The sequence below is a fragment of the Lampetra planeri genome, chromosome 75, assembly GCF_965212315.1.
Source record: "Lampetra planeri chromosome 75, kcLamPlan1.2.h2, whole genome shotgun sequence".
Classification (NCBI taxonomy): Eukaryota; Metazoa; Chordata; class Hyperoartia; order Petromyzontiformes; family Petromyzontidae; genus Lampetra; species Lampetra planeri.
The window spans coordinates 74,504-102,400 of NC_136180.1; the positions used below are offsets into that span (position 1 = coordinate 74,504).

General features: G+C 48.0%; 1 protein-coding gene across 2 annotated transcripts; it reads right to left on the minus strand.

Moving 5' to 3' along the window:
* Window positions 1-392: 392 nt before the first annotated feature.
* LOC144737895 (uncharacterized) lies at window positions 393-25,905 on the minus strand. 2 transcript variants are annotated; one of them, XM_078620782.1, is made up of 5 exons: window positions 25,838-25,905; window positions 13,681-13,849; window positions 7,269-7,506; window positions 3,827-4,065; window positions 393-1,838 (listed from the first exon to the last, which is right to left on the minus strand). In XM_078620782.1, the coding sequence occupies exons 2-5, from the start codon at window positions 13,780-13,782 to the stop codon at window positions 1,746-1,748; spliced, it is 672 nt and encodes a 223-aa protein (XP_078476908.1). In that variant the 5' UTR covers window positions 13,783-13,849; window positions 25,838-25,905; the 3' UTR covers window positions 393-1,745. The 2 variants fall into 2 exon arrangements, with proteins under 2 accessions (XP_078476908.1, XP_078476909.1); XM_078620783.1 differs by lacking the exon at window positions 25,838-25,905 and adding an exon at window positions 20,151-20,306.
* Between the last annotated feature and the right edge of the window lie 1,992 nt (window positions 25,906-27,897).

Genomic DNA, 27,897 nt, shown 5'->3' on the forward strand with positions numbered 1-27,897 from the left:
GTTTACAGCCAATGGGGAAAAGCCTGGGGGCATGGCTCTGACGTGATGGAAAGGTGACAGCTATGGGGATTGGGTCTGCTGGCTTTGGCCTCAGCCAATGGTCAGATGAGTCAGGGGCGTGGTCTCGGGAGCTGACGAGGGAGCCTGGAAGATTCGATGCAGGCTAACGAGGATTGGCGGAAATGTACCACGTGACCCGGGTATTAAATAGGGGTGGAAACGAACGACACGGGGTCAGAACGGGAACGAACGGAGGAAGGGGCCACGCGGGAGCGGGGCTCCGAGTTGCCACGTGGCAGTGCGTCTCTCTCGGTCTATCTGTCCCTTTCACGCTGCCTATCAGCAGCGTGAAGTAACTGTAACATAAGTGAATAAAAGACGGATTCCAGAAGTCGTTTCAACGAGCTTTATTACATACACAACAGCCCTCAGCAGGGGCGCTTGCCTGAAACTGGAACTACAAAGGTGGAGGAAGTCGGGGCTGACTGTTGTTGGAGCTGTGTCTACAAATGACTTTGAAAATGAAGACTTCACCTTTTTTTTCAAATGGACGTCTCCACGGAGCTTCTTTACAATCCTAACACAACTCCTGTTTTATTGTCAGAAAGGCCTCCTCTTACACTGGTCAACACACTTTGTTCTGGCATAAGGTATTCCAACGATTTCACGGTAATTTTGGGGTGCTGATTCCAAATCTGGCATCAGTTTTTGTCTATCACATCAGGTTTTTGAGATATAAAATATTGCATTTTCAATAACGACTGAAGAAGAAAATATTAAATAGATGTGGATATCTACATAAAATTATATTATAAACACACTATCCTAAAAATACAGCACCATATTTAACACTAAAGCAGTCACTGACTCGCAACAACTTGTGATCACAAGTGACAGAGTTAATTTCGGGTAAAATCAATGAAAATTTGGTATGCCAATAGCATAAAATGAGATGTGATAGAGCAAATCTGAGATCAGATTTGGAATCAGCACCCTGAAATTAGTCTAAAACAGCTGCAAAAGTCCAGGCCAGAAAAAAAGGTTTTTTTTGGTTGAACGGTGTTATTACTGTTATTTTTATCAGATGATGTTTATTGTTTGCATGTTCACTGCGAGTATTTGTGTGTGGGCGTTAGGGACTTGGATTCCTTGAGGTGTTTGGACCTCTTTATTTATCATGGTCATATTTTGCGACGGTGTTTGAACATCATTGGAACCTCATTTGCCAGTAAAAAATATGATAATTGGTTTTTCACCCTTCTATCTGGCAACAAAACTGACACCTTTTTTTACAAGGAGTCATGTTTGCATAGACCACAATACCTGCAGTCATAATGCAAACAAAAAACATAACTCCGATAATGTATGCACTGTCCTTGAAGTTGATTGGTCCACACCCGAGACAGCTTTCCTTAGAGCCTAGTCTCATATGGGTTGGACCAGATGACGCGAAAAGGCGCCTTTTATCGGAGTTGTGTTTTTTGTTTGCATTATGACTGCAGGTATTGTGGTCTATGCAAACATGACTCCTTGTAAAAAAGGTGTCAATTTTGTTGCCAGATAGAAGAGTAAAAAAAAAACAATTATCAACGGTCTTTGAACATCCTAAGCACGTAACTCTCTCATCGCCAGCGAGAAGTATAAAAAAAATCCTGGCTTCTCATTGTGTCCCCCATGACTTATCTCAACAGAACTGCATGGCCGGGCATTCTTTTGGTGGCCGTGCTCCGAGCGTAAGGGGAGGTTTAACGACCATCTATCTTCCCCTCACCCCGCTCTGGACACGTTTGCCCGTGCAGATTTTTCTGATATCGTTGCCAATTCCTCGCTTTTGTAACCTGTGGAACACCGCAACAACAACACGAAACTCACGTTACACATGAATAATAATATACATAGGTATGAGCGTTGGTTTTGTATCACGATCAACGAAACCTCAGCGTGAAGTGCTTGCTTAAACGTGGTTACTGAACGGGGAATTGGTTAGAGGTTCGGGGGGAGGGGAGATCTACAACACTGGAGAGTGTAGAAATACAACAAGGATGCGAAAAGGGCGGACGATTGACCATTCGTGAGGGGACAGTGAAGAAGTGATTGGGGAGGGATATATGAAGGGACGCACACACAGAAACCCGCATATACAAAGACAAACACAAATATTCCCCGTATAGCCTTAACAGACTGTAGGGGCAAGTGCTGTTAGCGAGCACCTATGAAGGCAGACACGGCACACGAGAGGGTGGGTAGCAAGTAGACATGAAGACAACAATCCCCAGGTAGCCTCTAGCAAGGCTGTAGGGGCAAGTGCTGTCAGTAGCAAGTAGACATGAAGACAACAATCCACATACTCTCTGGTTCTTTCGGTAAAGTCACGTAGGTAAAAAAGTGATCTGAAGAAACAATGTGGGTGGCACGTGACCACCCAGGTACACCCACAAAGACAAAGATCCAGGTGCTGTTAGCGAGCACCGATGAAGGCCGGAACGGCGCACGAGAAGGTGAGTGGCCAGCACCACGCCCGTCCGCCTTTGTCTCCCCAGTGGCGACGTTTACACACCGCACCAGGTACTCATTTGAGGCTGAGTCGACCTAGGGGAGGCCCAGGACCGGTTCAGATAATCGTCACTGGTGATGGCCATGAGCGGAAATCGAACCCGGGTCGCCAGTTTCATAGTGCAGCGCGATAACCGCTAAACTACTGTTCCCCATATACAACAACAACCGCCATTCGCCACTAGTGGCAGTGACGTCACCACGACGCTTGAGCCAGGCCATGTGCACCTTGAGGCCACGTGAAGTGTCGAACACCCACTGACAGGAGGCCACGGGGCAGACCCAGGTGCCACGGGTCGACTGACTGAGATGACTGGCTGATGCACCAACTGTGCCCCCTACTGTGCCAACTTGCTGTGCTTTAGTCACCCGGTGCTCCGCTCATTGCTGTGAGCATCGCTCCTCCGCCCTCCGTTGTTGTTGGAGGGCAACTGCCTCCAATTGCCCAGTAGCGTCCTTTACGAGCCTCCTCCACAGAGGCCGATCTTGACACCGCTGGTACCAGTCATCGGCAAATCCACTCAGCTCCACAACCTCCTATAACACATCACTGCATCGCTTCTCTAACCCGTGCTGCGCCCGTTTAGCCCCCTCGATCCGGCCGAACAAAAGCTGTTTGGGCATGCGGTGGCTAGGCATGCGGGCTACATGGCCCAGCCAACGCAGCCTTGCCTGCTGGAGGTGCTCACCGATGGGAGTTTTCCAGATCTTTCGAAGATTTGTGAGCTCCTCATACAATTCAGCCAGGTTAACCCCAGGAATGATCGTAGGCAGGCCAGCCTGAATGTTTCTAACCGGCGAAGATGTTCCATTAGGTGGGTCCACGTTTCGCAAGCGTAGAGAAGGGAGGGAATAACTGTGGCCGAGAAAACCCAAAGCTTCGTGCAGAGCAACAGACCAGGTTGCTTCCACACAGCGTTACGCAACCGATGAAAAGATAATGCCGCTCGACTGATTCGGAGTGAGACCTCTGCTGTTAAATTGGAGCGGTCACAGGTACACACACACAGACACACACACTAAAACACACAAACGGACACACACACACATCCAGACACACAAACGGACACACAGGCACACACACAGGTAGACACACTGACACATACACACAAATGGACACATGCATGGGACACTGCAAATTCGATCTGTCACTTCTGATCCTTCCCCACACGCCTGTGTATCTTTGATAGTTACACGGGGTATACGCGTTACGCATGGGTTACATAGGTTGTATGGGCTGCAGGCGTTGTATGGTACATCTTCGTGCACCCACCAGAAAGACGGCGAGCATGAGCGCTGTGATGGCGAGAATGGCGTAGCAAACGATGGCTTCCATCGAGAAACAATCAAAGCCACCGCCACCGTGATCACCATCACCACCACCGGCGCCACCAACTTCACCATGACCAAGACCACCACCATCAAATCCATCACCACGGCTGGTTTGAGACTCTGGTGCAGCGTCCGTGAAGCGTTTGGCCTGAACAGCCAAATCGGTGATCGTCTCTGCCACTGGGAAATGGAACGTACGGGTACACACACACAGACAGACACACAGACAGACACACAGGTAAACATACACACAGGTTACACACACAGGTAAACACACAGGTACACACAGTTTCACACGCAGATACACACACAGGTACACACACAGGTACACAAAGATCAAAGATCCCCTGCATAGCCTGTAACAGACTGTTTGGGCAAGTGCTGTTAGCGAGCACCTATGAAGGCCAGACCGGCACACGAGGGGGTGGGTGGCCAGCACCACGCCCGGTCGCCTTTGTCTCTCCAGTGGCGATGATTACACACCGCACCAGGTACTCTTTTAAGGCTGAGTCGACCTAAGAGAGGCCCAGGACCGGTTTAGATAATTGACAAATTTACTGTCCTCACTTGGTACATTAAATCTAGCTTTGACGGTCCCACCTGATGACTTGTGTTGCATCCGAAACGTCGTGATTTATGATTATATTTTGTTTCTATTATTACTTTTATTAATTTTCATTTTTTTGCCTACGTGACTGATGGCCTTAATCTAAGTTGTCTTGTGGTTGTTGTTGTTGTTGTTTGACTTCCATCCCCACTAGGATTTTTGCACACAGCGTTGGTGTACGGTGCTTTTATCTGCAATATTTTGCCATCTTTTCTTGGATTTTCTGTTTGCACTCAGTCACGTATTCACTTTAAGATGTTTTCTTGTTCAAGTTTTAGTTTTTTGTTTGTTGCGGTTGCACCCGATTCAAGAGCCGAATGGTTCACAGGGCGACATCAAATAAATGAACTTGAACCAAAAAAAACCTCAGAGCATAAACCACCCAGGCAAAGTTCATGGAAGGGGCCTTCTGGAAGCCCCGGGAATCTGCCAGTAGGTTCCAGAAGGGGGGGCATGGTGAGGGCAGAGCAAGACCACGTGGTGAGGGCGGAGCAAGACCACGTGGTGAGGGAGGAGCAAGACCACGTGGTGAGGGCGGTGCAAGACCACGTGGTGAGGGCGGAGCGAGACCACGTGGTGAGGGCGATGCAAGACCACGTGGTGAGGGAGGAGCAAGACCACGTGGTGAGGGCGGAGCGAGACCACGTGGTGAGGGCGATGCAAGACCACGTGGTGAGGGAGGAGCAAGACCACGTGATGAGGGTGGAGCAAGACCACGTGGTGAGGGCGGTGCAAGACCACGTGGTGAGGGAGGAGCAAGACCACGTGATGAGGGTGGAGCAAGACCACGTGGTGAGGGCGGTGCAAGACCACGTGGTGAGGGCGGTGCAAGACCACGTGGTGAGGGAGGAGCAAGACCACGTGCTGAGGGCGGTGCAAGACCACGTGTTGAGGGAGGAGCAAGACCACGTGGTGAGGGAGGAGCGAGACCACGTGGTGTGGGCAGTGCAAGACCACGTGGTGAGGGCGGTGCAAGACCACGTGGTGTGGGCGGTGCAAGACCACGTGGTGAGGGTGGAGCAAGACCACGTGGTGAGGGAGGAGCAAGACCACGTGGTGAGGGCAGAGCGAGACCACGTGGTGAGGGAGGAGCGAGACCACGTGGTGAGGGCGGTCAGAGGTCGCAAACGGGTACCCATTTGCGAGCCTGGTGCAGCTGGGTACGGGTACGGGTAGACCGTGAATCACCGGTGAGTCACCGTTTGTCACTCATTTCCCAACGTCTTGCCTCTTCTCACAATTCAAGTTCCTAGAATCAACCCACCCGCGCCTGCAACATGGCTTCATCCCAGAGGTCGCAATCAGGTACCCGATACCCGTACCCTACCCGTACCCGGCCGGGTACGGGTACGGTACGGGTACGGCCGGGTACGGGTACCCGTTTGCGACCCTGGTGCGGCCGGGTACAGGTACGGGTATGGGTAAGGAATCAAAACCCGTTTGCGACCTCTGCCATGCGAACATGTCACCACCATCGTCGCCGCCGTACTTCGACGTCGCTGGACGCCGCTAGCTCGAAAGCCTGCCAAACTTTTATAGCTAGATAGTGCGGCCAACGATGGACGGTTGCGTATGCGTGAAATATATATATGTGTGTGTGTGGCATACACCCAGTTTAACACGTAGGCATTCGCGACCGACTGCCGGTGTCAGAGGCCTCTCCTACATTAACATTAGCTGCCCCATCGATCTCTAAACCTTTATAAACAGCTCTCTGATTGGTGTAGACCTACTGCAGGTGTCGGAGGCCTCTCCTACATTAACAACTGCCCCGCCCATCTCTAAACCTTTATAAGCAGCTCTCTGATTGATGTAGACTTACTGCCCGTGTCGGAGGTTTCTCCGACATTAACATTAGCTGCCCCGCCCATCTCTAAACCTTCATAAACAGCTCTCTGATTGGTGTAGACCTACTGCCCGTGTCGGAGACCTCTCCTACATTAACAACTGCCCCGCCCATCTCTAAACCTTTATAAACAGCTTGCCCTCAGAGGCTAACCTCCCTTGTTTCTGATGACGCCCCCTTGCGTTGCGATTGAAACGTCGTGATATTTTTATTGTTTTCTATTCACTTTATTTTATTTTTTATTATTTTATTCTTATTATCTTTTTCTTCTATCTTCGTTACTTTACCGAAAGAACCATATAATGGTATTATTCATAATGACGTTTTTTGGGTTAGATCGCCTAAGTTTAAATGTGTCGCAACCCTCCTCCACGCGACATGGCCAATCAGTAAGAAATGTGTCACGTTAACAAAACGCCAATTAGTTACTTCTTCAGCCCACCGGTGTGCTTGAAGAGTGAATCCACAACATTTCGAATTTGAGGAACACGACGTTTCGCTGGCGATTGCATCCAGCATCTTCGTACACAGCCAATTTGTTACCAGTCCGGGTACAGGATGCAGGAATAGCTGCCCTCACCACTCACCTTAACTCACCAGCTCACCACTACCTCACCAATCCTCACCACCAGCTCACCTCTCACCACCACGAGCTTCTGCTTCTCCACGTGGACCACTCCACTGATCTCTGGGTACAGGATGTAGGAGTAGCTCCATTCACCACTCACCTTAACTCACCAGCTCACCACTACCTCACCATTCCTCACCACCAGCTCACCTCTCACCACCACGAGCTTCTGCTTCTCCACGTGCACCACTCCACTGATCTCCGGGTACAGGATGCAGGAGTAGCTCCATTGACCACTCACCTTAACTCACCAGCTCACCACTACCTCACCACTACCTCACCATTCCTCACCACCAGCTCACCTCTCACCACCACGAGCCTTGTCCTCTGCACGTGCACCACTTCGCCGAGCTCTGGGTACAGGTGGCACGAGTAGCTCCCCGCATCTCCTAAGCCGGCCCCGTCAATCTCCAGCGAGTTGTCGGGCGCCAGGCGGAAGCGGGGTCCGTACGCAGGGTTGTACTGCACTCCTACGTCGCCGCCGCCGCTATCACCGAGGTGCTTCACCAAGATGGTGTCATCGGCGCCCTCACCTGTCACCTGCGCAAGCACGCGGCCAAATCGTGATTATTGCAGGTGTAGTGCTGTAGTGTATAGTGCAGTGTATAGTAGTGTAGTGTATAGTGTAGTGTATAGTAGTGTAGTGTATAGTGTAGTGTATAGTAATGTAGTGTATAATGTAGTGTATAGCAGTGTAGTGTATAGTGTAGTGTATAGTAGTGTAGTGTATAATGTAGTGTATAATGTAGTGTATAGTAGTGTAGTGTAGAGTGTAGTGTATAGTAGTGTAGTGTATAATGTAGTGTATAATGTAGTGTATAGTAGTGTAGTGTATAGCGTAGTGTATAGTAATGTAGTGTATAATGTAGTGTATAGCAGTGTAGTGTATAGTGTAGTGTATATTAGTGTAGTGTATAATGTAGTGTATAATGTAGTGTATAGTAGTGTAGTGTAGAGTGTAGTGTATAGTAGTGTAGTGTATAATGTAGTGTATAATGTAGTGTATAGTAGTGTAGTGTATAGCGTAGTGTATAGTAGTGTAGTGTATAATGTAGTGTATAGTAATGTAGTGTATAGTGTAGTGTATAGTACTGTAGTGTATAATGTAGTGTATAATGTAGTGTATAGTAGTGTAGTGTATAATATAGTGTATAGTAGTGTAGTGTATAATGTAGTGTATAGCAGTGTCGTGTGTAGTAGTGTGGTGTACAGTAGTGTAGTCTATTGTGTAGTGGATAGTAGTTTGGTGTATAGTAGTGTATAATGTAGTGTATAGTAGTGTAGTGTATAGTGTAGTGTTTAGTGGTGTAGTGTATAGTTTCGTGTAATGCATCGTGTAGTGTATAGTAGTATCGTGTATAGTGTAGTGTATAGTACTGGTAGGAACCACCTGGTTCCACCAGCCCACAGGGGATTATTGTGTCCGTCCGTCGTCGTGTATCCAAAAATGGGATGGGTCGGGCTGGGTGGAGAGGGGAGGGTGGGGAGGGGCTGGGTGGGGAGGGGCTGGGTGGGGAGGGGCTGGTCACTCCGTGGTGCCCTTAAAAAACTGAACGTTTAACCTACTCACGCCGACTTGTGCCTGCCCTCACAGTCGGCCATATTTGCGGTATACACCACGCCGCCATTCACCCTGGCCATTGACCGAGCAACCTAACGTTCCTACCAGCTCCCTCCGCAGGAATATGTTATAGTGTAGTGTATATTAGTGTCTAGTGTAGTGTATAGTAGTGTATAGTGTAGTGTATAGTAGTGTAGTGTATAGTTTAGTGCATAGTGTAGTGTATAGTAGTATCGTGTATAAAATAGTGTATAGTATAGTGCCGTGTATATTAGTGTATATAGTGTATAGTAGTGTATAGTGTAGTGTATAGTAGTGTAGTGTATAGTGTAGTGCATAGTGTAGTGTATAGTAGTATCGTGTATAGAATAGTGTATAGTATAGTGTCGTGTATATTAGCGTATATAGTGTATAGTAGTGTATAGTGTAGTGTATTGTAGTGTAGTGTATAGTGTAGTGCATAGTGTAGTGTATAGTAGTATCGTGTATAGAATAGTGTATAGTATAGTGTCGTGTATATTAGTGTATAGTGGAGTGTATAGTAGTGTAGCGACATCGCTGGATGTCACTGTGTTTGTGGCCTGCTTGGCAAAGCCACGCGATACCATTTACTGTCATCACGAACACCACCGAGGGCGGATACAATACCGGTCCCAACGGCGCTCGAGGAGCACAGAATGACAGTGACCAGTGGCACCCTGAGAATAGGTTTTCCCCTTTTTTCTGGCAAACAAAACAGTTGTGTTACGATGTTAAAACACCAAACTGAAACCATTTTACAAGGAGTCATGTCTGCACTAACCACAATAATTCTGGTCAGAATGCAAACAAAAAAACATACTCTGATAAGATATGCATTGTCCTTTTGGTCCTCTGGTCGAGCACCAATTGAGATGGCGCTCAAAAGAAAGCCGTTTCTGGTGTGGACCAATCAGTTTCAAAGACAACGCACACATATTATCAGAGTATACTCCTTGCTTCTTTCGGTAAAGTCACTTAGTTATTTTGTTTTATTTCATTTCTAACCACGTGACTTTACCGAAATAACTAAAGAGTATGAATTCCTGCAGTCACGAAAGCTGAAAATCAAGATATTATCAGAGAGTGTTTTTTGTTTGCATTCTGACCACAAGTATTGTGGTTAATGCAGAGATCGCGATGTGCGGACTGTATGTACTGCACGGATACGGGTTGTGAGGTGCATTGTTGTGATCCTTGGTACGGATCGTTAAATTGTGATGGTGACATATGGTGCCAGTGATTTGGATTGTGATGCTGGCTGTGGCTTATCTGGGGCAAAGAGCCTGACCAGAATGCCCCTGTCATTGTTGCGTGTTGACACGAGTGTGGTCCCGTCATGCTGTGGCTGGCAGCTTGACTTGACAGCCCGGAGATCGAGACACTCCGAGGCGAGTCTGAAACAGTGAGCCAGAGGCTCAGGGAGCTTAGGTGAGTTGCTCTTGAGTTGGGTGCTGAGACCAGTGTAAATCCCGTGGTTGATGTCATAAGGGTTGGCAGGACAAGTGTGATTCGAACTCGCTGGTGGGTTCCTGTCTTTCGTTGCTCGACGAAAAGCAAAAAACTTTTTTTTTGCGAGGATGGCCCTTGGGTTCTACGTAAATCAAGGGTGCAAGGGGCTGTAAATTGCCGCCAAATGGCGTTGCTCTCTCCGCTCGCTTGCGTGCAGCCAAGGGCTGCATTGCGAGTTGGAGTGTGTTAGCGATGTGTCTTCTCAGCTCGGTTGGGACAGCTGATTGCTGCAACGCGAGTCTTGGAAATACACTTGTTTAAATTTCCCCCGTTACGGTCGATACGTGCAACGAACTGCGGCGACGCGCAGAGACCTCGGAGGATGTAAACATGGGACATGGATTGTCTGTTGTGATTCCCAAAGGAGTATGTATACTGGGATGCAAGTGCGGGGAGAACCGCGGAGATATGCGTGTGTGCGGGAATTGCGGGATTGCCGGACAAGCATACGGCCGCCATTTTGTGCGTGCGCGGGAACCACAGAGATGTTCGCGCGCTGGGCCGCCATTTTGGGCGTGCGCGGGAAGCCGTGGAGACGCCATTTTGTACGTGTACGGGTGGCCTTCGAAGATGTGGGGGTTGCACGTGTGAACCATTTCTGGGCAAGAACAGGCATCTTTTTTTGTGTCACGTCGATTTCACATAAATTCGAACCCATTACAGTAGTGTATAGAGTAGTGTATAGTCATGTCGTGTATAGTGGTGTAGTGTATAGTATAGTAGTGTATATGGTAGTGTATAGTAGTGTAGTGTATAGAAGTGTCATGTATAGTGTAGTGTATACTAGTGTAGTGTATAGTAATGTAGTGTATAGTAGTGTCATGTATAGTGTAGTGTATAGTAGTGTAGTGTATAGTAGTGTAGTGTATAGTCGTGTAGTGTCTAGTATAGTATCGTGTGTAGTGTAGTGCATAGTCGTGTACAGTGTAGTGTATAGTAGTGTATAGTGCAGCGTATAGTAGCGTATCGTAGTGTAGTGTATAGTATTGCATAGTATAGTGTATAGTAGTGTATTGTGTAGTGCAGTGTAAATGTAGTATATAGTAGTGTATAGTAGTGTTGTGTGTAGTGTAGTGTATAGTCGTGTATAGCGTAGTGTATAGTCGTGTATAGTGTAGCGTTTAGTAGTGTATAGTGTAGTGTATAGTAGTGCATTGTGTAGTGCATTGTATAGTGTAGGAAATAGTACTGTATAGCGTAGCGTATAGTCGTGTATAGTGTAGCGTATAGTAGTGTATAGTGCAGTGTATAGTCGTGTATAGTGTAGTGTATAGTAGTGCAGTGTATAGTGTAGGAAATAGTACTGTATAGCGTAGTGTATAGTCGTGTATAGTGTAGTGTATAGTAGTGTATAGTGTAGTGCATAATCGTGCAGTGTATTATTGAGAAATCGGCGCCATTGAGATAATTGAAGGCAAGTGCCATAGTGGGTTGGAGGGCGCTGTCTGATAGGGGCGGGGCCGAGAGGGTCTACAAGGGCAGTGAGTCATCCCCCGCCACCCCCCCGCAATCTGGGCGCTTGCCCGGAGATAGGCCTCGGCAAGGTAAGGTACTTTACCCTTTTTACCGGGTAACAGGGTAAAGGGTAAAGGTGTCGACATGCCAAGGGGTAAGGTAAAGGGTAGGGTAAAGGTAGCTCGGAAGAATTACCCGGTAGGGTAAAGGTAGCGCGAAGTATTACCCGGTAAATACGGTGCCTTGTTTACCGCTAGAAGCTCCGTGGCGCAGTCCGTGGCCTCCATTTAATAAGTAATATTAAAAATAAACTTTCTTAAAAACACGCTTTTATTAAATGTGCGAGTAATGGCAGAACTCCACGACTCCAGGAAGTGGCCCCGAAGCTTGCCATAACGTAAGGGACCGTGGCCAATTACAGCCAACGTCAGTTGAGCGTGGACAATTAGACCCAAGCCGAAACATAACGTATAAAAAAGGATTTTATGATAGAATATAGTGGTGTCATCAGTATGACATACGTATACCAAGTTTGCAGTCGATACCACATTAGGAAGTGGGTAAAAATTTTGTTACAAGATTTGAGGATACAACAACGACGACAACGACGACGACAACAACGACAACAACAATGACAACAACAATAACAACAAGCGTGTAAAATTGGAATCATCGAGAATATTCTATATGAATAAATCGCTCTACCTAGCATTTACCGTTATAAACCTTGTTCATGTGTAATTCCCTAGTAATTACCCTGTAATTGGGTAATTTGTATGGGGTAAGGGTAAAAGGTAGGGTAAAAGGTAGGCTCGTTGCTTTTTACCTTTTACCTTACCTGCTAAAGGGTAAAAGGTAGGGTAGAGTGATTGTATTGTGGTATAAGGTAAAATGTAGGGTAAAAATAGACTCGTTGTTTTTACCTTTTAACTTTTACCTTACCTTGCCGAGGCCTACCCGGAAACCAACAAGCCACGAGGTGGAGGACATGGGAGCTGACTGTTCGCGGAGATGTATGTCTCCGCTATTCTTGAGAAATTACAGGTTTCACCTTTTCTTAGAATGGACGTCTCCAAGGAGTTTCTTTGCAGTAGTCTATTGTATAGTGTTGTGTGTAAAGTAGTGTAGTGTGTATAGTAGTGTAGTGCAGTGTATAGTAATGCAGTGTATGGTAGTGTAGTGTAGTGCATAGTAGTGTAGTGTGTATAGTAGAGTAGTGCAGTGTATAGTAATGTAGTGCAGTGTATAGAAATGCAGTGTATGGTAGTGTAGTGTAGTGCATAGCAGTGTAGTGTGTATAGTAGTGTAGTGCATAGTAGTGTGTATAGTAGTGTAGTGCAGTGTAGTGTATGGTAGTGTAGTGCAGTGTATAGTAGCGTAGTGTAAAGTAGTGTAGTGTATAGCAGTGCAGTGTATAGTATAGTAGTGCAGTGTATAGTAGTGCAGTGTATAATAGTGCAGTGTATAGTCGTGTTGTGTGTAGTCTATAGTAGAGCATAGTAGTGCAGTATATAGTAGTGCATTGTATAGTAGGTATAGTGTGTATAGTATGTGTAGTGTGTAGAGTAGGTGTAGTGTATATAGTCGCTGTAGATTAGTGTAATGTATAGCGTATTATATTGTGGTTATCGGCTTCCTTAAAGGCGGAAATAAGATTAGGGTGTTTTCCAGAACCTCGCTTGCTACGCACGAGTTGTGAATTCGACCCCAGACCCTAACACCATGGTGTTTCGTAGATGTTAGCTACCTTTGCTGCTACTCAGGAGGTCGCGGGTTCGATACTGACAACTAACGCCACGGTGGCCAGGAGATGTTAACTACCTCACCTGGTATGCAGGAGGTCGTGGGTTCGGTCCCGGACCCTGACGATCATTGCCGTTGCTATATATTTGTGCGTGTGGTGTCTGTAAGTGTGGGTGTCGTTCATAGGCGTGCGTGGCGTTCCTAAGTGTGGGTGGTGTTCATGAGCGTGTGGGGCGTTCTTAAGTGTGGGTGGTGTTCGTAAGTGCTGATGGTGTTCGTAAATGTGGGTGGTGTTTCTAAGTACGGATGGTGTTCGTAAGTGCTGGTGGTGATCGTAAGCGTGGATGGCGTTCTTAAGGAAATGCAGTTGTTCATAAGTCGTGGCTCTTATAAGTTGGGTGTTCGTAATCTGAGGACCGCCTTACCTTGCTCCAATTCAGTTCGTTGTACTTGGCGTATTGGACAAGGCTTTGTGCACACCTCAGCAAGACTGAGGTGCCCTGCTGAGCCCAAACATCCTCCACCATGGCATCTATGGCCTCGTCTGTCAGTCTCTGTCAGTTTCTCTCTTTGCACATTCACCCCCCGTATATCCTGCACACACACAGACAGATACACAGACAGATATACAGACACACAGACACACAGACACACAGACAGATACACACGCAGACTGATACACACACAGACAAACACATATAGATACACACCACACACACACACACTACCCCGGTCGTGTGTTGGAGAGCAAACAACAGGAGGTACAAGAACATTGCACATGCATAAAGTTTGTTATAGACTATACGGGGGATCTTTGTGTATCTATTTGTGTACCTGTGTGTACCTATGTGTGTGTACATGTGAGTGTACCTGTGTGTGAGTGTACCTGTGTGTGTGTGTACCTGTGTGTGTGTACCTGTGTGTGTACCTATGTGTGCACCTGTGAGTGTACCTGTTTTTGTACCTGTGAGTGTACCTTTTTGTGTACCTGTGTGTGCATGTACCTAGGTATTTACCTGTGTGTGTACTTAGGTATTTACTTGTGAGTGTACCTGCGTGTGTGTGTACCTGTGTGTGTGTACCTGTGTGTGTATGTACCTGTGTGTACCTGTGTGTACCTGTGAGTGTACCTGTGTTTGTACCTGTGAGTGTACCTGTGAGTGTACCTTTTTGTGTACCTGTGTGTGCGTGTACCTAGGTATTTACCTGTGTGTGTACTTAGGTATTTACCTGTGAGTGTACCTGCATGTGTGTGCGTACCTGGGAATATACCTGTGTGTACCTGTGTGTACCTGTGTGTACTTGTGTGTACCTCCATAATATTGGGTTTTTTTCGGGTTAGTTCACGAAAATATAAATATTGTGTCGTTAAACCCTTCACCACCCGACACAGCCAATTAGTAAGGTTTGTCACGTAAACAGAACGTGCCAATTCGTTACTAGTGTAGCGACTGACTCAGAGACACTGAGTGTAGGATGCACTCTGTTTATTAACACGGCCTAACAGTTAACACTCGGTAACTATGGTTCCCAGTCAGGACAGCTGGTAGACTGCCTGACTGGCGACGCCGAGATGGTGAAGACTCCAGCAGCGTGACGGGATGCCACTCCACACGACAACCCCGAGCTCCCCTCCCGGGGCCCCTCTTTTACTGCCAGCGTGGCCTGGCTCCGCCCCCAACCACGCCCCCTTCTGGAACCTCCAATCGGGTTCTCGATGTGCCCCTTCCGTAACCTTTCCCCTACATCCATCTCTCTGGTCTATCACGTGACCTGCTGTCAGTCAGGCAGAGGTCGCAATTGGGTACCCGATACCCGTACCCTACCCGATACCCGGCTACCCGTACCCGGCCGGGTATGGGTACCCGTTTGCGACCCTGGTGCGGCCGGGTACAGGTACGGGTAGGCCGTGAGTCACTGGTGAGTCACCGTTTGTCACTCATTTCCCAACGTCTTGTCTCTTCTCACAATTCAAGTTCCTAGAATCAACCCACCCGCGCCTGCCACATGGCTTCATCCCAGAGGTCGCAATCGGGTACCCGGTACCCGTACCCGATACCCGGCCGGGTAGGGGTAGCCAGGTATCGGGTAGGGCACGGGTACGGGTACCCGTTTGCGACCCTGGTGCGGCCGGGTACGGGTAAGGAATCAAAACCCGTTTGCGACCTCTGCAGTCAGGGCTGCTGTATGCTGCAGATCTCCTTCCCTGCCAGCAGCCGGTGCTATGCTGCTACGTGATCAATTTTACGTCACTACACTAGTATAGCACACCGGTTGTGTTGGATCTGGCTGTCGCCTGATGATGCCGATTGTAATTATTGGTGAAACGTCGTGCTCAGATTGTAAATGTTGCCGATTTGTTCTCCAACACACAACCGGTGTAGTTGCTGTACGAGTACCGAATTGGCCACGTTCTGTTTACGAGACACTCAACCTTGCTGTGTCGGGTGGTGACGGGTTTAATGACACAACCTTTAAGTTTTCGCGATCTAACCCAAGAAACAACCTATATAATGGATGCAATTGTTCGCAAAAACCTACGTGATTGTAAATGTTGTGGATTTTCTCTCCAATATTTACTGAGTACTCATGTTGTAAATGTTTCGGTAAAGTCACGTAGAAGGGAAATAATAAAACAATAAAAATAAAACATAATAAAATAATTCTCACGACGTTTCGGCCACAAGAAGAACAGGTCCCTTCTACGTGACTTTACCGAAAGAACCAGGAAGATGAATCCCTGCAGTCACAAAAGCTTTAAATCGAAATTTAAAGTTGTAAATGTTGTGGATTTTCTCTCCAACACACAGCTGATGTGCTGTACTAGTGTTGTGGTATAAACCTCTAGGAGACCTCTTCTTAGCGGCAACACGTTTATTGTAGATAAACGACAACACTAGCCGAAACACTGAGGGGCATGGCCCCAGTAACACTAAGGGGTTTGGCCCGTTCACCCGATAACCTAAGGGAGGTACGGCTTCCCTTCTAGCAGAGCCCTACAGACTCCGGGCTATGCACTCACAGGTCATCCGCTACGGGACCTACGGAAGGCCAGGGTACGGGTCCCACCACTGGTCTGCTACAACCCGGCTCTTACAAGAGCCTCGGTTGAGGGTTCCAGGGTGCTGCTCTAGTCTTCAGACGTCTTCGCGTCTTGAGTGGATGAACTGTGCCGGTCCCGTTGAGAGGACCGGCTTTTATACACAAGTTGGGGCTTACCCCGACCCGAGCCACACCTTCCCTCGAACCTTCTAGAAGGGTCTGGAAGGGTCGGGAATGGACCGTTGGCCCCCAGCCCCCACCCCTTGGGGGTCTGGGGTCTCAACCTCTGGTCACGGGGCAACCGGGGGGGGGGAGGTGGTTACCCCAGGTTAACCACCACACCTCCCGTTCACTCTCCCGGCCGCCCCCTATCGGCCTGTGAGTGTGGTGACAGTAAGAAGACATATACAGAGCCTTGGTATGGCCCAACACGAGTAACGAATTGGCCACGTTCTGCTTACGCAACCTTACTAAGTAGCTGCGTCGGGTCGTGGCAGGTTTAACAACACAACATTTACATACTCTTAATTTTTTTCGGTAAAGTCACGTAGGTAAAATAATTAAATTAAAATTTATAAAAAAATAAAATAATAAAAATAATAAAAATCACGACGTTTTTAGCCCCCCCCCCCCTTCCAATACGTTATCATGTGCACCAACAGGGGCTTGCGCACGAATACGTCCATGTCGACGTCTACGTACACCTTGTGCTCTCTTTTAGCCCCGCCCCCCTCCCAATACGTTCCATTCATTGGCTACCACATTCTAAGCCCCCCCCCTCTCCTCCCCCTTAACTTGTATTTAAGAACTTGCATCTTGGAATCCCTGCCTCACTTAATGCAGCAAATCTGGCTGTGACGGTCCCACCTGATGATGGAGACTTGTGTTGCCTCCGAAACATCGTGATTTATTATTTTGTTTCTATAATTTCTTCTATTAATTTAATTTTTATTTTTCTACCTACGTGACTTTACCGAAAAAGCCTAAGAGTATGAATCCTTGCAGTCACGAAAGCTTCAAATCTAGAAACAACATTTACACTTAAGCGATCTAACCCAACAAAAACCTATATTACGAATGATACTGATCGTGGAAGCTTCAATGTTATTTTTTCCTGTGCACGACATTGTGGGGAGTTTGGGGGTGGCTAGGGTTTGCGTGTTGTGTATAAGGTTTGGTCAGCAGTATGGATCGTGTGGTTTGGGTATTTTTTAAACCCATTTGTTTAACTGCCGCAGCGTGGGAAAATTGGCATAGAAGTTAACCTATTCTTAGGTTTTTTCGGTAAAGTCACGTAGGTAAAAAAATAAAATTAATAAAAGTAAAATAAAAATAAAATAAAAATCACGACGTTTCGGAGGCAACACAAGCTTCCGTCTTCAGGTGGAACCGTCACAGCACGATTGCTGTTTCACGATTGCTGTTTCAAGTAACAGCAATCGTGCTGTGACGGTTCCACCTGAAGACGGAAGCTGGTGTTGCCTCCGAAACGTCGTGATTTTTATTTTATTTTTATTTTACTTTTATTAATTTTATTTTTTTACCTACGTGACTTTACCGAAAAAACCTACGAATATGAATCCTTGCAGTCACGAAAGCTTCAAATCTAGAAGTTAACCTGTTGGGGAAAGGGCGGTATTAGTAGTAGCGAGTAGCAGCAACAGCGTCTATGAAGGCCTGCACTGTGGCACGCACAGACAAAGATAAAGATCCCCCGTATAGCCTTAACAGGCTGTCTGGGCAGGTGCTGTTACCGAGTAGCACCTATGAAAGCCGGCATGGAACACGAGGGGTTGGGTGGCCAATACCACGCCCGGCCGCCTTTGTCTCCCTCGTGGCGATGTTTACACATCGCACCAGGCACTAATTTGAGGCTGAGTCAACCTAGGAGAGGCCCAGGACCGGTTCAGATAACCGTCACTGGTGTTGGCCATGAGCGGGAATCGAAACCGGGTCGCCACTTTTGTAGCGCAGCGCGCTAACCGCTACACTACCACTCCCCACACACAGACAAAGATGACAATGATCCCCCATATAGCCTTAACAGACTGTAGGGGCAAGTGCTGTTAGCGAGCACCTATGAAGGCCGGAACGGTACACGAGGGTATGGGTGGCCAGCACCACGCCCGACCGCCTTTGTCTCCCTGGTGACGATGTTTACACACCGCACCAGGTACTCATTTGAGGCTGAGTCGACCTAGGCGAGGCCCGGGACCGGTTCAGATAATCGTCACTGTTGTTGGCCGTGAGCGGGAATCGAACCCATGTCGCCGGGTTCATAGCGCAGCGCACTAACCACTACACTATCGCTCCCCTCAGACAGGAGGTCACGGGAAAGACCCAGCAGGTGCCATGGGCTCTCTGACGGAGACGACTGGCCGAACGCCACCTGTGCCCCCTCCTGTGCCAACTTGCTGTGTTTTAGCCGCACGGCACTCTGCTCTTTGTTGTGAGCATCGCTCCTTTGCCCTCTGTTGTTGCTGGAGGGTGACTGCCTCCAACTGCGCAGCAGCGTCCCTCACGTTCCTCATCCACAGAGGCCGATCTTAACACCGCTGGTACCAGTCTCAGCTCCCATCCTCCTGTACCACCTCTTCTCTAGCTCATGTCGTGCCCGTTCAGCCCCCTCTATGCGGCCAGACAGAAACTGGTAGGGCATGCGGGCTACATGACCCAGCCAACGCAGCACTTGCCTGCCGGAGGAGCTCACCGATGGGACTTTGTCCAGATCTTTCAAGGATTTGTGAGCTCCTCACACAATCCAACCTGCATGTTAAACCCAGGATGGATCGTAGGCAGGCCAGCCTAAATGTTTCTAAGTAGCGAAGATGTTCCATTAGGGGGGGTCCACGTTTCGCAAGCGTAGAGAAGGGAGGGCTTGACCGTGGCCGAGAAGACCTGAAGCTTCGTGTGGAGCAACAGAGCAGGTAGCTTCCACACAGTGTTACGCAACCGATGCAAAGATAATGCCGCTCGACTGATTCGGAGTAAGACCTCTGCTGTCAAACCAGAGCCGGTCATAAGCACACTGCCCAGTTATGGGAAACTCTCCACTCTCTCCACAACTGCCCCATCACCAATTGGGAGTTTTTGGGGGTGGAGTGTCCAATGGTACAAAATACCAGGGCAGGTGCTTAGTTTTGGTGGTGCTGATGATAAGATGCCACCTCTTAGTGGCATCATCCAGTTTCAGCAGCACCACAGCCAACTCCTCTTCTGAGTGCGAAGCAATCACCAGATCATCGGCATACGTAACATGGTTGACCAATAGGGAGCCATCCCTTGACCGCACCCGAGCATCAATACGCCTCTCATTGGTGGGGCTGATGGTAAGGCCCCTTAAACACTATCCCCTATATACACACACAAATAAGCTCACAAACTCCCATACCCAAACAATCACTCCCCCACTCACTCCCCTACTCACTCATACACTTCCTCCCCCACTCACTCCCCTACTCACTCACTCCCATACTCACCCACTCATATACTCCCTCACTCGCACACTCATACACTCACTCCCCTACTCACTCACACACTCACTCCCCTACTCACTCACTCATGCACTCACTCACCCGCTCACTCCCCTACTCATTCACTCTCTCACACACTCCCCCACTCACTCCCCTACTCACTCCCAGACTCGCTCCCTTACTCACTCACTCATACACTTACTCCTCTACTCACTCAAACACTCACTCCTCTACTCACACACTCACTCACTCATACACCAACCCCTACTCACTCACTCACTCATACACTTATTCCCCTACTCACTCACTCATATACTTACTCCCCTACTCACTCACTCATACACCCACTCCACTACTCACTCACTCCCATACTCACTCACCTCGCTCTCTTTCCTCTCCAACTGAAAGTGAATATTTGTAACGTCTTGGCAGCCTTGAAGTCGTTTCGAGAAACGACGTCACTGCTCGAAAGTGCATTTCGCATCACAAATCACTAACCAATCACTCACCGATCAATCATAAATCACTACACACCGGCACGCTTCCTGTGACGAGCGGCACCGGAGCCGCAAGTCGACTCGTTGCCGCCCACCCCGAACAACATTCAAGAGCAGAGGTGACGGAGCGCCGGTGGCTAAAGCACAGCAAGTTGCCACAGTAGGGGGCACAGGTGGTGCATCAGCCAATCGTCTCAGTCAGTCGACCTGTGCCATCTGGGTGTGCCCCGTGACCTCCTGCCAGCGGGCGTTCGACACTTTACGTGGCCTTAAGGTGCACATAGCCTGGCACAAGCGTCGTGGTGACGTCACCGCCACTTACTGGCGAATGGCGGTTGTTGTTATTCAGTCTATGTATGTATGTGTGAGTCGATATGTGTGTGGAACTCTATGTGTGTGTGTCAGTCGATTTGTGTGTGTAACTACAAGTGTGTGTCTGCCTAATACTCCGATTGATGCTCCTGCTGTTGTGGAGTGACTCATTCAGCCAGCTATGGCTGCAGGGTTTTGGTAATACATGTTGTTTACGTCGTTTATTGTGAAAATTCTATCAGTTCCTATGATCACTGTTTCATTGCTTTATTTTGGTGATTTCGAAAAGATTACTGGTTTGGCCATGTTTGTTTGTTGTAGTACGGAGTAAGATTAATGGCGTTAATCTAAGTTGTGTTATGGTTGCTGTTATTGTTGTTTGACTTGCATCCCACTGGGATTTTTGCACACAGCGTTGGTGTACGGTGTTTTTTCTGCAATATTTTGCTGTCTTTTCTTGGATTTTCTGTTTGCACTTAGTCACATAGTCACTTGAAGATGTTTTCTTGTTCATGTTTTTGTTTTTTGTTTGTTGCGGTTGCACCCGATTCAAGAGCCGAATGGCTCACAGGGCTACACCTAACACATGAACTTGAAACTTGAACTGGATAAATCTTGACTTAAAGTTTTCGTGACTGCAGGAATCCATATTCTATGGGTCTTTACTTTTTCACTTGACGATTTTTTGTGTTGCGATCGAAACGTCGTGATTTTGATTTTGGTTATTTTTTTCTATCTACGTGGCTTTACCGAAAGACCCAAAGAATATGAAATGGATAACTTTATTTTCGGTTTTTTCAACTCTGAACCAACTATACACTTTTATATTTTACTGGTTGGTAAGGCACCACAACTGAGTTGTTGTCTCTGTTCAGAAGTGTTAACTGGCCAGAAGCGACCCAAACTCATAGAGACCCATAGTGACCCATACTCAACGAGAACCACAGAGACCCATATTCATAGAGACCCACAGAGACGCATACAAATAAAGACCCACAGAGACCCATACTCACAGAGACTCACAGAGACCCATACTCAACGAGAACCACAGAGACCCATATTCATAGAGACCCACAGAGACCCATACAAATAGAGACCCACAGAGACCCATACTCACAGAGACTCATAAAGACCCATACTCAACGAGAACCACAGAGACCCATATGCATAGAGACCCACAGAGACCCATACAAAGAGACCCACAGAGACCCATACTCACAGAGACTCACAGAGACCCATACTCAACGAGAACCACAGAGACCCATAATCATAGAGATCAACAGATACCCGTATTCATTGATAGGTATACTTATAGAGCCCTATACTCATATAGACCCACAGAAACCATCACTCATAGAGACCCAAAGAGACCCATATTCAAAGAGACCCATTATTATGGAGACCCACAGAGACCCATACTCATAGAGATCCACAGAGACCCATTCTCATGGAGACCCACAGAGACCCATACTCATAGAGACCCAATCTTATAGAGACCAACAGAGACCCATACTCATAGAGACCCACAGAGACCCATACTCATAGAGACCCACAGAGACCCATATTCATAGAGACCCACAGAGACCCATAATCATAGAGATCAACAGATACCCGTATTCATTGATAGGTATACTTATAGAGCCCTATACTCATATAGACCCACAGAAACCATCACTCATAGAGACCCAAAGAGACCCATATTCAAAGAGACCCATTATTATGGAGACCCACAGAGACCCATACTCATAGAGATCCACAGAGACCCATTCTCATGGAGACCCACAGAGACCCATACTCATAGAGACCCAATCTTATAGAGACCTACAGAGACCCATACTCATAGAGACCCACAGAGACCCATACTCATAGAGACCCACAGAGACCCATATTCATAGAGACCCACAGAGACCCATACTCATAGAGACCCACAGAGACCCATACGCATAGAGATCCACAGAGACCCATACTTACAGAGACCCACAGAGACCCATACTCATAGAGACCCACAGAGACCCATACTCATAGAGACCCACAGAGACCCATACTCATAGAGACCCACAGAGACCCATACTCATAGAGACCCACAGAGACCCATACTCATAGAGACCCACAGAGACCCATACTCATAGAGACCCACAGAGACCCATACTCATAGAGACCCACAGAGACCCATACTCATAGAGACCCACAGAGACCCATACTCATAGAGACCCACAGAGACCCATACGCATAGAGATCCACAGAGACCCATACTCATAGAGACCCACAGAGACCCATACTCATAGAGACCCACAGAGACCCATACTCATAGAAACCCATACTTAGAGACTCACAGAGGCCATGCTCATAGAGACCCATTCTCATGGAGACCCACAGAGACCCATACTCATAGAGACCCACAGAGACCCATACTCATAGAGACCCACAGAGACCCATACTCATAGAGACCCACAGAGACCCATACTCATAGAGACCCACAGAGACCCATACTCATAGAGACCCACAGAGACCCATACTCATAGAGACCCACAGAGACCCATACGCATAGAGATCCACAGAGACCCATACTCATAGAGACCCACAGAGACCCATACTCATAGAGACCCACAGAGACCCATACTCATAGAAACCCATACTTAGAGACTCACAGAGGCCATGCTCATAGAGACCCATTCTCATGGAGACCCACAGAGACCCATACTCATAGAGACCCACAGAGACCCATACTCATAGAGACCCACAGAGACCCATACTCATAGAGACCCACAGAGACCCATACTCATAGAGACCCACAGAGACCCATACTCATAGAGACCCACAGAGACCCATACGCATAGAGATCCACAGAGACCCATACTCATAGAGACCCACAGAGACCCATACTCATAGAGACCCACAGAGACCCATACTCATAGAAACCCATACTTAGAGACTCACAGAGGCCATGCTCATAGAGACCCATTCTCATGGAGACCCACAGAGACCCATTCTCATGGAGACCCACAGAGACCCATAATCATAGAGACCCATTCTTATAGAGGCCTACAGAGACCCATACTCATAGAGATCCACAGAGACCCATTCTCATGGAGACACACAGACCCATATTCATAGAGACCCACAGAGACCCATACGCATAGAGATCCACAGAGACCCATACAAATATAGACCGACAGAGACCCATACTTACAGAGACCCACAGAGACCCATACTCATAGAGACCCACAGAGACCCATACTCATAGAGATCCACAGAGACCCATACTCATAGAGACCCATACTTAGAGACCCACAGAGGCCATGCTCATAGAGATCCATAGAGACCCATTGTCATGGAGACACACAGAGACCCATATTCATAGAGACCCACAGAGACCCATACGCATTGAGATCCACAGAGACCCATACAAATATAGACCGACAGAGACCCATACTTACAGAGACCCACAGAGACCCATACTCATAGAGACCCACAGAGACCCATACTCATAAAGACCCATACTTAGAGACCCACAGAGGCCATGCTCATAGAGATCCATAGAGACCCATTGTCATAGAGACCCACAGATACCCATACTCATAGAAACCCATAGTGACCCATACTCAACGAGAACCACAGAGACCCATACTCATAGAGACCCACAGAGACCCATACTCACAGAGACCCACAGAGACCCATACTCATAGAGACCCACAGAGACCCATACACATAGAGACACACAGATACCCATACTCGGAGACCCACAGAGCCCCATACTCATAGAGAAGCATACTTATAGAGACCCATACTCATAGAGAATCACAGAGACCCATACTCATAGAGACACACAATTATAGAGACCCATACTCATGGAGACCCACAGAGACCCGTGCTCATAGAGACCCACAGAGACCCATACTCATAGAGACCCACAGAGACCCATACACATAAAGACCCACAGAGACCGATACTCAGAGACCCACAGAGCCCCATATTAATAGAGACCCATACTAATAGAGACCCAAAGAGACCATTAATCATAGACCCACAGAGCCCCATTCTCAGAGACCCAACATTATAGAGATCCATATTCACGGAGACTCACAGAGACTTGTGCTCATACAGACCCATACTCAAAGAGAATCACAGAGACCCATACTCAGAGACCCACAGAGACCCATACTCATAGAGACCCAAAATAATAGAGACCCATACTCACGGAGACCCACAGAGACCCATTCTCATGGAGACCCACAGAGACCCATACTCATGGAGACCCACAGAGACCAATACACATAGAGACCCACAGAGACCGATACTCAGAGACCCACAGAGCCCCATACTCATAGAGAATTATACTTATAAACATCCATTCTCACGGAGACCCATTCTCAGAGACCCACAGAGACCCATTCTCATAGAGACACACGAAGACCCATGCTCATAGAGACCCACAGAGACCCATAATCATAGAGATCCACCGAGACCCATACACATAGAGACCCACAGAGACCCATACTCATAGAGAAGCATACTTATAGAGACCCATACTAACGGAAACCCATATAGACCCATATTAATAGAGACCCAAAGAGACCCATAATCATAGACCCACAGAACCCCATTCTCAGAGACCCAACATTATAGAGATCCATATTCACGGAGACTCATAGAGACTTGTGCTCATACAGACCCATACTCAAAGAGAATCACAGAGACCCATTCTCATAGAGACCCACAGAGACCCATACTGATAGAGACCCGCAGAGACCCATTCTCATGGAGACCCACAGAGACCCATACTCAGAGACCCAAAATTATAGAGACCCATACTCACGGAGACCCACAGAGACCCATATTCATAGAGACCCGTAGATCCACAGAAGCCCATCGAGCTACATAGAGAGCCATAGACTAAACTCACCTATTTTGTTTTACCAGCCAAGGTTCCACTGAGCGACCTGGCTATCACAAACGATGACAGCTCAATTTTCGATTTAAAGCTTTCATGACTGCAGGGATTCATCTTCTTGGTTCTTTCGGTAAAATCACGTAGAAGGGAAATAATAAAATAAATAAAACATAATAAAATACAATTCTCACGACGTTTCGGCCACAACGCAAGCAGCCGTCCTCAGGTGAAGGACAGGTCTGTCGGAAAAACAGCGTCTGAATGAACACCACCAGGCTTGGCAGCGTATATTTAAGCTGGGTTAAAGGAGGAAGGGCGCCTTGACAAAGGAATTTGCATAGGTTAGTGTAAATGCGATTGGTATTACCTTCGAGTCGCGGCATCTCTTCAGAAAGGTGAGAGACTCGATTAGCTGAGCCTTCTTATCCCGGATGAGTGGCCGATACCACCACCACCACCATCATCAGTGTGTGGATATTTATAGCGGCAGCCAAATGCTCTAAACGCGTAGAGACGTTGACTCTCAACGTGGAGGAAGGAAAAACCGGAGGAGAACCAGGAAAGGGAAATCCACGCAGTGACCACAACGAGCAGAGAGAGAGAGGCAAGCTCCAAATATACAGCAGCAGCAGCAGCAGCGAGCAGGGTCAGCATCGAACCCACGACCTCCTGTATACCAGGCGAGGTTGTTAACATCTCCCAGCCACCGTGATACTGCTGAGAGAGTCAGTCGACCCGTGGCACCTGCTGGGTCTGCCCCGTGACCTCCTGCCAGTGGGCGTTCGACACTTCACGTGGCCTCAAGGTGCACATGGCCTGGCACAAGCGTCGTGGTGACGTCACCGCCACTTAGTGTTTGTGTCTGTGTGTCTGTGTCTCTGCGTGTCTGTGTGGGGAGCGGTGGTGTAGTGGTTAGCGCTATGCTGTACGACGTGACGATTATCTGAACCACCATGAGTGACGATTATTTGAACCGGTCCTGGGCCTTCACTAGGTTGACTCAGCCTCAAATGAGTACCTGGTAGTGTGTAAACATCGCCACTAGGGAAACAAAGGCGACCGGGCGTGATGTTGGCCACCCAAGCTCCTCGTGTGCCAAAGTGCCGGCCTTCATAGGTGCTACTCACTAACAGCATTTGCCCCTACAGCCTGTTAAGGCTATACGGGGGATCTTTATCTTTGTCTGTGCAGGCCACAGTGCAGGCCTTCATAGACGCTGCTGCTGCTACTCGCTACTACCAATACCATCGCCTTTGCCCCAAGAGGTTAACTTCTGTGCCAATTTTCCAGCACTGCGGCAGTTAAAACAAATGGGTTAAAAAAATACCCAAACCACACGATCCATACCGCCGACCAAACCGTATACACAACACGCAAACCAGAGCCACTCCCCACAATGTCGTGCACAGGAAAAAATTACATTTAAGCTCGATAAGAAAAACTATTTTTTACACGCAGTAGGCTTTCGCGACCAGTATCATTCATGATATAGGTTTTTGTTGCGTTAAATCGCGTATAAATGTTGCGTTGTTAAACCTGCCACTCCCCGACACAGCTAATTAGTAACGTTTAGTGTGACGTAAACAGAACGTAGCCAATTCATTACTCGTGTAGTGGTACTGGCAAAGGAGGTCCCCTGCTGTAGCTGCTTACCCCAAGCTCTCATTACTCTGGTAGTGCGTTGTCTTTGAACTGTGCGCCTTTTGGCGTCATCTGGTCGAACACCATATGAGACTAGGCTCTAAAGAAAGCTGTCTCTGGTGTGGACCAATCCGTTTCAAAGACAATGCATAAATTATCAGAGTATTGTTTTTTGTTTGCATTTGACTGCAAATATTGTGGTTAATGTAAGCATGATTCCTTGCAAAAGGTGTCAGTTTTGTTGCCAGAAAAAAGGGGAAAACCCCTATTAGTGCCTCCTGCTTCGTGTCGCTGAGTCAGCCACTACACTCGTGTAGTGTTGTGGATTCCAGAGACGTCGGACGCAAGTCTTGGAGGCAACACTATTTATTCCATTACAATGTCCGGCAGGACAACCCGGCACACTCAGGGCAACGGCCCTTCCATTACCCTTGCCTAGGGAGGTACTGCCTCCGGGCTAACTCAGCCGATACGGGACTGCTACTCTAGGTCCTCCGGCTATGGGTGCCTAGGGGAGGCTAATCTAACCAGAACTAGCCAGGGTGCCGGGTTCCGACCACTGGGCCGCTCAGACCGGGCCCTTACAAGTGTAACGGTGTAAGTAGTGCAGGAGACGGTTGACGGAGGCAATACGTATTTATTTATAACACACAACAGTAACCGTCAGTTATACAGCCTAGGAACACAGCCTACGGCTAGCGTACCTGACACCGGCTACGCTCTCAGGTCCTCCGGCTATGTATTTCCTAGGGGAGGCTATCTGACCCGACCTAGCCAGGGTACGGG